The sequence below is a fragment of the Aphanomyces astaci genome, assembly GCF_000520075.1.
Source record: "Aphanomyces astaci strain APO3 unplaced genomic scaffold supercont1.55, whole genome shotgun sequence".
In the NCBI taxonomy this organism is placed as follows: domain Eukaryota; phylum Oomycota; class Saprolegniomycetes; order Saprolegniales; family Verrucalvaceae; genus Aphanomyces; species Aphanomyces astaci.
In genome coordinates this window covers 443265-455828 of record NW_009798318.1, presented here as the reverse complement: position 1 = coordinate 455828, position 12564 = coordinate 443265, and the positions used below count along the sequence as shown (strand labels likewise).

Here is a 12564-nt window from a genome sequence, read left to right as displayed (position 1 = left end):
ATAGTTACAAATGTGTATCACCGTATTAATACTAGCTACTATTAAAATAGTAGCTAGTATTAATACGGTGATTCATGTAATTCCCAGCCAGCATGTAATTCCCGGCCAGCAAATGCCCAATTACAATCATCCATGGACTATGATTGGACAAAATTATGTACTCCAGAACAATGGACAACTCAGGATGGACTTCTTGTATCCAATACTTTAAGCATTTAATACTGAAATTGTCGGACAGACATGTAATACACTGAAATTATTGAATACCGCTTACGCTTTGGGCGCAATCTCCTAGTGTATTCATCGTTTACTTCTTCTAACGTTAACGGTATTAGTATAATGTAGTGCACTACTACGTAGTACTACTACCTCCGTGCGAAAATGATTGATAGATTTACACTTACGTACAATTTTTATCCGTTTATAGAACTGAAATTTTTACTGTACACCTATGTTGATCTAAACCTTTGTATGTGGATAATTCTACTACATATTGGATATAGCTATATAAAATTATAAGGATATACAGTCAAAATCAATGATCATTCCTGACTGTTTTGTCCCATATCTTCAAGGGTAACGTGACCGACCATTGATGGGCCGAATGTGCCGACTTGTCATCCGATCAAAACCTCAATCAATTTGCATTGGCCAAAATCCAACCTCTATAGAACGTATACCTGTATGAATGCATGAAGGGTCTCTCAATATTGGTGTTTATAATTACTACTAACGTATATAACATCGTAATTGTACCTTGTCCAAAGTGGGTGAAATCTACGTTTTCAAGACTTACAGTTACCTCAAGCATAAAAGTCGCCCCATCAATGTAAAGCGTCAACTTCAAAAACTCATTGTGCAAAATATAAACCGTTTAAATGAATACGTTTTGAGTTTATTCGAAAGAGCGAATCGTTATACATCCAAAAATCTATTTTCACTGTACAAAACGAAAAAGCGACTGAAATATTCGAAACTAAACTCATACCGTACAGAGGTAGTGCTACAGTAGTGATACTAACCCCTTACAGTTAGCTCGATTCAGTTAGAAGGCAATTAAACTGTTTGGAATTGAAGTAATATAATTGTAAAGATGGCCGCTCCAAACAGTGAATCATTGATTTGCCGAAATATAGATTTGATTAAAGTACTGGTAATACCTCGATCAAACAATACAATTATTAATTTATACAGTTACTATTCCTTTATAAAGCATTTACACTTGTTAACTGTAAGTATCATAGGTTCAACGTAACAGGGAACGACGGAATGCAAGGCCTACTTGTCTTCGAGTCCTACGTGAATTGGATGGATCATTTGATTGGATTGCTAACTTCGATGTACTTTTCGTTTTGAGCCAATCAGTGCGCAATTTTGAATTTTTTATTCACGCTGACTGACGTCAATTCATTTTATTACAGGTAATTATATTGTGTAGTATGATTTCCCACCAATATGGCTGCAAACGACAACAATATGGGATGTAAAGAACCAGGTAATCGGTTTACGAAGGTATCCTACACAAAATATATGAATGGATGGATGATTCCAGTCCAAGCGTAAGCGTTTGACGCGGTAGCTCAATGGTTAAGGGCGACGGCATCAAAGTGATAGAGGAAAGGGCCCAGGTTTAATTCCCGGGCAGTGTCAAACGTTTTCCCATTATTTTACATTAATCTAAATCCTGTTACAAGAATGAAGATAACTTAAACACTTTCAGTGGAAATTTAATTAACGCTGAAATTATTGGACATCCTTCAGTGGGGGAGAGCTTTCTCAAAACTACGGCAAATCTCTTGGCTCGAACAAAGGTCTCATGCTGCAATCGACCGCTTCACCAATGCCATGCGCTTTTGAGGCGAGGTAAGAGAAAATGGGTCATCATCATCACCAACAATGATGTGTTCGAGCAGCCACAAGTTATAAAGGTTGCGCTTAAATGGCGCCATCACACCAACGTCAAGGGGTTCAAACACGGACGTCGCGTTCGGTGGCAATGCACACAGGTGGGCTCCTAGCTCCTCGTACACGATGGTGTACGACTTATCCGCCACATGTGACTCGACGTTGTCCAGCAGCACGACTGACGGCTCCTCCATCGCTTCACCGAGGACATCCTAAAGGTATATGGCCCATACACGCTTGTCTATCCAGGAATGCTCCTGAACCGCGTAGTCATGGCCGGGAGGGACGTGCTCAGCTCGCCGCTGTCGATGCGACCGCCAGGCACCCGCTTCATGATGAAGAGGTGGTCAGCTGGGTACCATCGGCTCGTACCGAGATGACCGCCGTCATGCGAAGCGAAGGCTTCTCCCCGCTCGAGTTTTTATAGCGTTCGCCTCGCACCGTTAAAATGTAGCGCGGTGGCATTTCGAAATAGATGCTAGTTTCATCAACGTTGTACACGCATTCCTTGCCGTACACAATGTACTCAGAGTGGAACTCCGCGGTGAAGTCATTCTGCACCTCCGCAAGATAGGCTTGCTTGACCTTGTTCTTGGTGGGACTCTAGTGGAAGAAGCCATGACGATCGCAGAAGCGCTGGAGCAGGCGGAGGAGAGAGTCATACGACGTCGACTCTTGCTTGGTGGCGAGGTAGTAGTTCAACCACTCACGCTGGTTGTCCTTGATCCACAGGATGAGATGTGTAGTCGTGAGGGCGCGCTCATTGTCGCGGACATGGTTTATGAACTCGATGAGTCTGATGTGTAATGATGTTTGTAGTACTTTGAAGTTCGGTTAAGTCGTAAATTTAACGGTATGAGCTGGGAAAATCAATTTCCCATCCGAATTATAGCGACCAAGTCTAAAAAAGCCCGTGGATTGGAGTTCAATCAACGATGGGGTGAAAACACAAGAAATAAATATTGTAGACCGACGAGATGGATGAGAGACATCTCAAGGAGGTTGTCCGGCTTGGCCCGAACGGTGTTGGTCACGGAAAGGCCAATGCAACGTGGGCAAATAGCACCTGTGCCAACGGTGCAGTGGCCATTCTGGACGCACCTGCCAGACAATATGCGACCCGAATTCTCAACGAGTCGATATACTTGATTGCATATTTGATATGGGTATGCGGTCATGCTGCTTCAGTAGAGTTCAAAGTTTAAATCCGAGTGAGGTTTGCGAAGCTACCTGTAGTAGCACAGCAACTGGCACCGACATGGTGGTATATGCCATTGGTCTTTTGAATTTCCGGATATTGCAGTACCACTTTCGCAGTGCGCGTGAATCCATGCGCTCGAAGACAAGTTGGGAATTTGAATCAAAATAACGACTTGCTAAACACCTCTATTGCGTCTCGTCTTACATTGCTTTCGTAGCAATCGAGGATCAAGGACTTTACTGCCAATGCTATATACTAGTACGAAGTACTACGTAGTAACATAATTCCTCGAATAATATTAACTAACAAAGGGTTTCATTCCTGTGTAAATAATATCAAATTATGAAATTCTATTGGGCAAGATGTTCGGCAAATCAATGATTGGTTACGTTATCATCGAATGGAGTACAGAACTAACGTTACAAGTACTATTAATAGTACTTTACATATTACTATAATAGTACAGTACCGTACTACTGTACAGTAAAGCCGTACTACTACGTAGTATTAATAGTACTGGGAAATTCTACGTACTGTAGTACACTCAGGGTAGTACACTATCATGTATTTTTTTGTACTATTGTAGGGGCCTTTTGCGATGATACCAGGGTCATACAAACTGTAATATAAATATGAAATATTGCGAATTTGGTTGTTTCGAAAGTAATCGTAGAAAGATCATGATAACGTTAGTGTCTTCAATTTGCACTGATTTACTCCAATTTTGGGCAAAAAATGCATGAAATATTCACAAAATGGCAGGGACTGTACAGTGTAATAATACCGTTCTCATAAAAATATGTTTGAGCCTGCCTTTAAGCGGGGGGATGTGCATGAAATCCACAGTCGATATGTAGGATTGCATGTCCTGTGACCTATAGGTTAGCCCAATACCGTACATAATCGGTGAGGCTCCATTCTAATGTGTGGGGGCCGAAGGGATGTGGAACCGATACGTAACCGATTCTGAACGGCCAAAGGATACACATTGCACCGCATGTGCACGTACAAAGTGTGTCCGGATCCATTTGCGAGGGGTCGACTGGGTCCCTTGCACCAAGCCATTGACTGCCTCAGGTCGTTTTACAACCCCCGACACCAGTTTTATCACTCAATCAACTTGTTGACCTGACTGGTACTTATAGTGGTGCAGTGGTAGCCATCGAAGACGTTGTATTTCCCGACGCAGACACGGCATTCGCGTGGTTGCCAACCCTCGCCTACGACATGCAACTGGTATTTTTTTATGTGTCTGCATCCTTCATTCGAGTGTCAACCTATAACCTGTTCCATGTCATTCTCACACCTACTGAAATGTCCTGGGTTGGATTGATCGCAGGTACAACGCATTAGCCATCCAAATCTCCTGCGATACGTGGGCTTGACAGTGTCCGACGGGCACCGCCTTCATGTTGTGTCAGAACACGTAGCAGGCGGGACGTTGCAAAGGTAGGCCGTTCGACTTCCGCTGCGTTGGTTGTCATCTGTTGGAATGGCAGTAGTTTTGATTGACTTTTGGTAGACTCTTGACCGATTTTGGTCCGCTGCATCGCGCGATTGTGCCGCAATATATTCATGGCCTCCTTTGTGGATTGCACCAACTGCACACTGTACGTACGTCCAACGAGTGTAAACACTTGGTCGATCAAGATTTCTTTGTTTTTCATGTATTTTCTACAGCACGATGTCCCACACGGAGACCTGTCGAGCGCTCGCATTTTCCTCGGACAGCATGGACGATTGATCATTGGCTGCTACTTCCCCACCATGGCCACCATGGACGCCCTCCACCACCACCGGTATCGTGATCGAATCGAGTAATCGAGTGTGGTTTGCATCAATATTATTCAACGTCAGTTGTAGGGTGCTGCAAGGACTGGCAACAACGACACGGGTGGTGTCTAGTACTTCTAGTAATACTACTAGTAGTAGTACCAATGTCATGGCAGAGGCCATGGCGAGGGATTTCAGGGGCGTGTTATGGCTCATGACGGAAATGCTCGTCGGGGGGCGCGTGGTAAAAGGCGTGACATTGTATCATACATATATTTGCTAACTTTATATTGTGGGTGGCACATATATAAATGTACAGCTGATACCTTATTCTTCTTGCGTAGCGCGGCATCGACATCGACCCGCCACGCCTCTGCCAGTTGATTGCAGATTACCCCTTGGAGCAATCGTTTTTAGCCCACGTATTGCAGCTCGTTCCCGATCTATGTCGCATGCCTGTGGATTCTGCGTACGAAATCGTGCTGAACCATCCATATCTCGACGCTCAAGTGACGTGGCCCCAGCTAGTCTTGCAGGAAACCCCCCAGCAGTCCGACGATTGACATACAATCGTATTCAGTCATGTGATGATGGTTTGTAGAGCGCGGGCTACCAAGGCGGCGCTGGAATTGGAGCACTGTGTTGGCGTTCGCGCCGAGCTCTCCATAGCTATCGATTCGTGGCTCGGGGGTATGTTGGCGGTTTCACTCACCCCCCGTGATACTGGAAACTGACACTGTATTCTGTTTTTTTGTTTCAGGGTTTGAAACAGCGCATGGCCGCCCCCCCAAGAAGAAGGAGTGGCCGCCGGACATCGTGGAGCTGCACACGCGCCTCTCGGCGTTGAAAGTGCACATGCAGGACCTGCACGACGCCGCTACCCACGACAAAGCCAGCATCTTTGGCCACAACCGACACTTGCCGAGTCAAGGAGCAGTAGTAGAGGCCCAGCGAAGCACGTCAGGTGGAGGGGACACGCAACGGCAAACAAGGAGATCGACAGCCCAAGAGTCGTTCCTGCTTCAAGCGTCAACATCTCACCATGTGGCCACATCCCATGTTAGTTGATGGTGGTCATTAAATCAACACCACTTGGAGTAGCTTACTCGGTTCTACTAACGTTACACTCCATAGTTATTTGTCCGCTGATTCCCCTTCTTATGTCGTTCGTCATGATGACTAAATTGCGTCTGGGATACTACGTGATACTGTACGAGCATCATGCAAGTTTACGATGCCACATCCAGCATTAGTCCAGCGCCGATTTTTCGACACTGGGTTGTACTTGTTCGGTTACACCAGCAGTGGTTACACGAAGTATATCGGATACGCTCTTGATGTGAAATGCCCAACATTGTCCGAATGAATCGGGTGAAATCTACCCCCATGGCGAAGAATGACATTGTGCCGTTTAGTTCCATCACCCGCCATTCTCCTCCTCTTCGCCATCGCGTCTGGCTGTGCCTCGTCTAATGCGTCGTCGCTCGTGTGCAGGTACCTCTATTTACCTCTGGCAGCTGCATCCCCACGTCGCCAACGACTATGTACCGGCGGCCCGTCTTCAACACACGTCCGACATCCAAAGGTTCGTCCTCGCCGATCTGGTCAATGCCCAACTCAGCCTCCATTCGTCGAAACGGCGCCGATTGGACTGGACGACCGTGGCGCCTCCGGTCTATTATCAAATCGTACGCCGTGTCACCCAATCGCATGGAGTGGAGCTCGATGGACGTACGCGCTCAACTGCTCCCGACTGACCTACCCCTCAATCAAGTAAGTGGTCACAGCCATGCGATGCAACTCGCTGGATGCCAACTGGTCCATGTTCCCAGCATACTGCTGACTGGATATGTGCCAGTTGGAACCTTCCACGTGGCACATACCGCGAGGCGGCAAAATTGATGCGACCGCAAGTATCGAACCAACGGGGCAGTGTGCTACTAGTTCGGAGCGTTCCGTCTGATGCGCTGGTCACGTCCGCTTGGGCTTCGGCAATGAATGTGATGCTCTTGACGCATCTGCGGTCGACACGTTTAGGGGTCGAGTGGTTGAGGGGCATCATAAGGCACGAGTGGGTGCCAGTGCCGGACAAAGTAGACGCGTGGCATAGCGTCGGTGTACTACTACGGGTGAACCAGTATGAAAATTTGAAGACATTGACATCAGCGACTGTATGACAATGGAAAACCCGCTGGGGTTCCAACAGGGGATTCAAAACTCGGATCTGATCGTGCGGGACCTCAGATTCTGCACCGCCCTCGTTCGCACGTCCTCGGGCCGTTCACTGTCATGGATCTATTTTGGGTGCCCAAGCCCGCGGACGTGATTGTTGTCGCCGAGATGCCAAACACTTGCGCTTGGCCTACGCTGTGACTTCGTTCGATGACGTTGCGTCGTCGTCCGCGGCGGTGCAGGCCAGCCGCGTGCCGCCATCTGACCGTGGGAGCGACTTTATTATAATGGAGGAAGCCCCGTTTGAAACGACCCTTCCGTTCGTGCAGGAAACGTTCGGGTTCGACGACAGCGAGCCAGCAGCCGTTGGTCGTGCCGCTGCGTTGCAATTCCACCCCATAATGATGCTCGAATGACTTGTCACCAATACATGAAACAACAGCGGTAAGCACATGTGTGATATGTGCCTTCGCCCCGCGGTCGCTTGTCATGTGGTGGTGGTGGACACCATGTGTTGCCGCTGCGCCTGCAAGTTCAAGTGTCACTTCGTCACTTGAACAAGTCAATCTTGGAGGAGAAAATGGCGAGTCTCAATATCAGGCTGATGCAACAAGCGACTTGCGATGGCGTCGACGAGGACGTTGTCTTGGTCGAGCCCTTAGTTTCCAGTGCGTATGATGGTCTTGCTGACAACAACGCAAAGATGTTTTCGTTTTTTGGATGGGTCAAGTTCTTACGATTGGGTGATTGGCATCTGGGAAGTGGTGGCGTTCAAAGGGGATCTCACGTCTCGGTATTCCCCTCTGGTGTCGCTTGCGGCCAAACCGCTAGAGTTGCCTCTACATTAGGGTAATCTGTATCTACTGTACGTGAGCTTTGTGTTGACCATCGTGGTCTTGCTTATTGTGTTGTCATCGATAAACAGAAATCACCATCTCAATCCTAGTCAATCGACTGGCTTGTGGAATTCCAATCGGGTTTATGTGGGTATGCTGATCGTTCAGCTCATCACGTCCCCCGTCGACATCGAACGCACACTCGAGACGCTGTGACCCACATGAGCCTGTCCCCTCAACAGTGGTGGCGTCGATGGTGCTCCACTTCGTCCCCCGAGCTAGCCGAGGTGCACGTCGATTTGTATCTCACCCCCCAACCCTTTCACGACGACTCTCCTGTCGTCGGGGGAGGTGGTCTGGGTCGTGTTCGTCCTCCACATCGTCACGCACAATGTCGCGGGCGGGTACGCTTGGAAAAGCAGCTTGGGTGTGTGACGGTGGTGTGGAGCCTCCTGCTTCCCGTCGACCACGTCGTGACGATCGATCGACATTGCACCATGAGGAAGCGGTAGACGTTGAGCTCTCGTGCAACACAGCGGCACGCTTTTTCATTGGCCGCTTCGACCGGTTCTAGAGCATCCTCGTCGTCGTCGACGTCAGCACCTGCGTCGTGTGTTTGGTCATCGAGCGCGTTCGAGGCAACGCCCCGATGCTCCCTCGGCCGTCCACAGTGCTGCATTCAACTGCATTGTACATATCAGTTTGACCAGAGGCGAATTGAACTTCTTTTGATGGCATGTACTGTACAAATTGGATACCCACATGGACTCGACCCATCCGCCACCCCCAACGGATTGCTTGTGGTCAAGTATCGTACCGGAAATGTTGTGTGTGGTGGGTGGTTATGCTGGAGCGATCGCCGCACCACATCGGACGTCAACGCTTGAACCACACGAATTCCAATGTGAAAAGCCATAGATGTGTGTGTGTGTATGTGTGATTCTTGAGGGCGTTCAAAATAGGTTAGTCAAGTAGTATGTATGTAGATCAGCTAGTATCAGCTAGAATAATGGGCCGATCACCATGTACTACCACAAGTGCTCACTTGCATTGTTGTCACACGATCAGAGGAGATGTCCAATGCCCTAAAACAAATGCACGTTTGAAAACCCACAACGTTACACCACCAACATTCTATTTTCGCATCAATTCTAACGTTAGGACTATTCAGGCAACAAACAAACTACGGAATGTGCATGGTTTGGATGGCAAGTTCAAAAGCGCTCTAGCCATTCTATTCGACAATCAAACAACCCAGTTGACTGGCTTAACATATCGGGGTAGCGCCATCGGTGCGACAGAGCGGGCACTCTGAACTCACGCCCAGCCAATCCAAGACGCATTCTTCATGAAAGACGTGCGAGCACGGCAGCTTGACCACGCGCATGTCTGCGTATTCGACTTCGTTCCACTCGCCCAGGCAGATGCTGCAGCAGTCGCTTGAGCTTCCATCAGTACGAATCTACCAGGCAGACAGTGTGAGCCAAGAAATCTCTATTCCTGTCTCCAATTTCACATGTTCTCGCACAAGGACGTACCTCGGTGGTGCTGCTGCTGGCGACGACGACGTCTTCCAGTGCCAAAATAGCCAGCGTTCGTTTGGCATCTTTGTGTAATTGTTCGTCGGGGAACCGGAGAAACTCTTTGAGCAACGCGTGCAACGCCATGAGCGTGCCGTGGAGCTTCATGTCGGGGGGGAAACTGCACATGATTTTGACCAACACGTGCACAAACCACTTGAGCGCGATGCGGCGCTCTTGGATGATGGCGACCGTGTCGTTTCGAAGGTGCCGCCTTGGGAACGCCGCGGTCGTGGCCTCCGACACCAGCTTCAGCGGTAGCCACGCAGTGTCGTGCATTCGGTTGGTTTGCTTGAGCATGAGCCCCAATGCCCGTCGCAGTTTGAAAAAGTCCGAGTAGCTAGGGGAATACATGTCAAACACAAGGTGCATGGCTTTCCAACGAACCGTTTGGAGATGCTCCACTTGTTCTGGGTTCGCGGGAACGAAATGTCCATTTTATAAAAGGTTACGGCGGAGTACATGTCCCCCACACGACACACTTGTGTACTTTCGACGGTCGCGGCGTCTAGCGATGCCTGCTGTGCACGCTCCAGGCGCTGGGCCACCTTGGTCGACATGCCGTGAGAGTTTGAAAATGGGTTGGGCTGTGACGGCCTTTCTATTTTTAGAACACGGCCGTTGACGGCTCCGATTGGTCGATTTGGGCCTTTCAAAGGGCAAACTGCCCTTCGGTTGATTTGACTGTGAATCAGGTGCGACGAACAATAAGTTGACATGTCTGCCAGGGTGCATTTTTGTAGGTCCACGGACTAACCATGGAAATCGTAAGAAATATCCAGGCGTACTTACAGTTAACACGAACCTATCAATTGGTGATCAATACAAATACCAAGTAAAAGTACTGTCAAATTGCGTCATATTAACCTATCTCAAGATATTCAATGCACTATTTATGACGATACTTTAGTAATCACAGTTTTAATGTAATAGTGGGCAATGTAATCAAAAATAGTCTAATTTGACTGATATTCTGTACAGTACAAGATACTACTACAGACTACTATTAATACTCGTATGAGGTATTAATACTAGTACTACTGTATTAATACGTAGTAATCTTACAATTATTAATACTCGTATGAGGTATTAATACTAGTACTACTGTATTAATACGTGGTAATCTTACAATTATTAATAGTATTAATATTTATACTATTAATACGTAACGTTACAGTAGTAATTGTTTATACAGTATTGTGAGGCAAAGTTTCAATTCCGATGTTCCGACAACATGGTATCCGGTGATTTCCGGATTCATGGGTCGAGTGCATACAAATATCAAGCAATACTATTACAGCATGAGTATTCCCTCAGACATGGTCGCTCAATATTTTAAGTATACTAATTTTCAATATAATTCATAAATATATATGTAGGACGTGTTGCAATTGGTCGTGTGATGCTCGACGAACGACGAACGAACTAGTAGGTCCTAGATAATTGGTCGCTGTCTTTACAAACATCAAGTACACTTGACTAAGCCTACTAGCCAAAACGACACTGCAAACCATCAACAATTGACGACAGTAGATCCTCATGCGAGTCGGGAGCGTCTGCATGTTCATTCTTGAATCGACCACCCCCTGGTCAGCACCATCATGCGCGTCTTTGCCCTTGCTGTGGCGTTCGTGGCTGCTGTCGATGCCTTCAAGCCCGACAGCAATAGTTGTGTGACCGAGGAAGCCGGCCTCGGCCTCGGCGGCGAGTACATGCACCACAAGCAGGCCAAGTACGTCATCGGCGAGCCGTACGCAGCGGGGTCGTACTACCGCTACTGCTTCAAGGGGAAACTCACGTGCCATCGCGACGCCGGCATCGCCGACTTGCCCATGCCCAAGGCCGAGAACTGTTCCGAGGTGCTCCAGAAGCGCAAGCTCGGGTACTTTGTCGATCCACAACACACGGCGTTATGGCCACATCAAACATTGTGCTACGGCATCAAGCGCGACGACTTTTCGGACAGCGAGAACAAGATCATCGACGACGGCCTCACGTACCTCCGCACGACCGGGCTCACGTTTCTCACGTTGGACGAGTGCAAGGCCGCGCCGAACGCCGACAAGCTGTGCGGCGGCTGCGTCGACTACGTCCACGTGAACAAGAAGGACCCAAACCGGTGTTCGGCGCGCGTGGGCTGGGCCAAGATCGGTCCCCAGCCGCTCAACCTCGGCACGCCATGCTTTGTCGTCGGGAAAGGCACGGTCGTGCACGAATTCCTCCACAGTTTGGGTGTATTCCACGAGCACACCAACCCGTCGGCCAACCTGATCGTGCACGACATGCAGCGCGGGGCCCAAAACTACCTCCCCAAGGCGCAAGCGCTGTACACAGATTACGACAGCCACAGCATCATGCATTACCCGCAGGTCCGCGGCGTTTGCATCCCCCTTGCGCGGAACGACGGCAAAAGATGGTGTGGCCCGCACGAATCCAAATCGCTTGGGTGTGTAGAGCCAAGGGCCAAGGACTGTGACGTGGAAGCGTCGAAACCGTTTGGACAGCGCAAAAAGATGAGCCAGGGCGACTTTGCCACGATCACCAACATGTACGGGTGTGCGAAGACAGGCAAAAATGCCACAATAGAATTTTTGAGGAACAAGCTAGCGAAGAAGGGCGCGATCCATAACGCGGCGCTTGAGACTGGGGCGGCGAAACGCTTCGACAAGTCGTTGGCAAAGGTGCACAAGGCACGCGCAGATGCCAAGGCCGCCAAGAAGGCCGCGAAGAGGGCCGCAAGGAAGAAGAGGGGGAAGAAGAAGGCAAAGAAGGGGGGAAAGAAGAAGGCAAAGTAGAGCAATGGCCACGTAATAATATTATATCTCAAAGAGGTCTTTGTGGATATTTGTTTTTTGTCGGAGTGTTTATTTTTATGCTGACACATGTATTCTAAGTTAACCTACTGACAATTATAGTATCATCACGACTACTAGTATATGGAACGGTACAGCAGTACTACTGTATCGAGTTATTCATACTACGGTTAACATTACCGTTTCGATTCCATGCCTTTTTATAACTTAATAATTCAATGATATACCGCTTAGGCGGGTCTGGATGCCTTTAAAAATTGCATAAAATGGCCAAAATCGAAATA

At 48.2% G+C, this 12564-nt stretch overlaps 6 protein-coding genes across 7 annotated transcripts; 4 read left to right on the top strand and 2 right to left on the bottom strand.

The window, feature by feature from the left end:
• Positions 1–2146: 2146 nt before the first annotated feature.
• H257_14273 (hypothetical protein) lies at positions 2147–2370 on the bottom strand (the record flags this gene model as incomplete). Its single annotated transcript, XM_009842044.1, has 2 exons — positions 2147–2233; positions 2278–2370. The coding sequence occupies 2 exons, from the start codon at positions 2368–2370 to the stop codon at positions 2147–2149; spliced, it is 180 nt and encodes a 59-aa protein (XP_009840346.1).
• Positions 2371–4075: 1705 nt separating this feature from the next.
• Positions 4076–6024, top strand: H257_14272. 2 transcript variants are annotated; one of them, XM_009842042.1, is made up of 9 exons: positions 4076–4183; positions 4260–4342; positions 4446–4555; positions 4629–4716; positions 4787–4905; positions 4970–5123; positions 5224–5429; positions 5481–5569; positions 5640–6024. In XM_009842042.1, exons 2-9 carry the CDS (start codon positions 4334–4336, stop codon positions 5945–5947), a joined length of 1083 nt encoding a protein of 360 aa, XP_009840344.1. In that variant the 5' UTR covers positions 4076–4183; positions 4260–4333; the 3' UTR covers positions 5948–6024. The 2 variants fall into 2 exon arrangements, with proteins under 2 accessions (XP_009840344.1, XP_009840345.1); XM_009842043.1 differs by having other exon boundaries at positions 4252–4342; positions 5640–5947.
• A 1034-nt stretch (positions 6025–7058) lies between these two features.
• On the top strand, positions 7059–7467 carry H257_14271 (hypothetical protein; the record flags this gene model as incomplete). Its single annotated transcript, XM_009842041.1, has 2 exons — positions 7059–7158; positions 7193–7467. The coding sequence occupies 2 exons, from the start codon at positions 7059–7061 to the stop codon at positions 7465–7467; spliced, it is 375 nt and encodes a 124-aa protein (XP_009840343.1).
• A 641-nt stretch (positions 7468–8108) lies between these two features.
• H257_14270 (hypothetical protein) lies at positions 8109–8593 on the top strand (the record flags this gene model as incomplete). The annotated part of the gene is made up of 2 exons (XM_009842040.1): positions 8109–8395; positions 8488–8593. The coding sequence occupies 2 exons, from the start codon at positions 8109–8111 to the stop codon at positions 8591–8593; spliced, it is 393 nt and encodes a 130-aa protein (XP_009840342.1).
• Positions 8594–9006: 413 nt separating this feature from the next.
• On the bottom strand, positions 9007–10033 carry H257_14269 (hypothetical protein). Its single transcript, XM_009842039.1, has 3 exons — positions 9855–10033; positions 9426–9807; positions 9007–9349 (listed from the first exon to the last, which is right to left on the bottom strand). Exons 1-3 carry the CDS (start codon positions 10025–10027, stop codon positions 9155–9157), a joined length of 750 nt encoding a protein of 249 aa, XP_009840341.1. The 5' UTR covers positions 10028–10033; the 3' UTR covers positions 9007–9154.
• A 963-nt stretch (positions 10034–10996) lies between these two features.
• On the top strand, positions 10997–12311 carry H257_14268 (hypothetical protein). The gene has a single exon (XM_009842038.1). The coding sequence runs from the start codon at positions 11069–11071 to the stop codon at positions 12260–12262; it is 1194 nt and encodes a 397-aa protein (XP_009840340.1). The 5' UTR covers positions 10997–11068; the 3' UTR covers positions 12263–12311.
• The last annotated feature ends 253 nt before the right edge of the window (positions 12312–12564 follow it).

Bases quoted from the DNA above. Each gene is read 5' to 3' on its own strand.
- H257_14272 (XM_009842043.1), top strand. From the start codon at position 4,104: ATGTGCACGTACAAAGTGTGTCCGGATCCATTTGCGAGGGGTCGACTG. The intron at 4,343-4,445 runs GTATTTTTTTAT...GATTGATCGCAG, and splicing joins TCGCCTACGACATGCAACTG to GTACAACGCATTAGCCATCC. The intron at 5,124-5,223 runs GTAAAAGGCGTG...CTTCTTGCGTAG, and splicing joins TGCTCGTCGGGGGGCGCGTG to CGCGGCATCGACATCGACCC.
- H257_14269 (XM_009842039.1), bottom strand. From the start codon at position 10,027: ATGTCGACCAAGGTGGCCCAGCGCCTGGAGCGTGCACAGCAGGCATCG. The intron at 9,808-9,854 runs GTTCGTTGGAAA...GTATTCCCCTAG, and splicing joins AAGTGGAGCATCTCCAAACG to CTACTCGGACTTTTTCAAAC. The intron at 9,350-9,425 runs GTACGTCCTTGT...TCTGCCTGGTAG, and splicing joins CCAGCAGCAGCACCACCGAG to ATTCGTACTGATGGAAGCTC.
- H257_14268 (XM_009842038.1), top strand. From the start codon at position 11,069: ATGCGCGTCTTTGCCCTTGCTGTGGCGTTCGTGGCTGCTGTCGATGCC.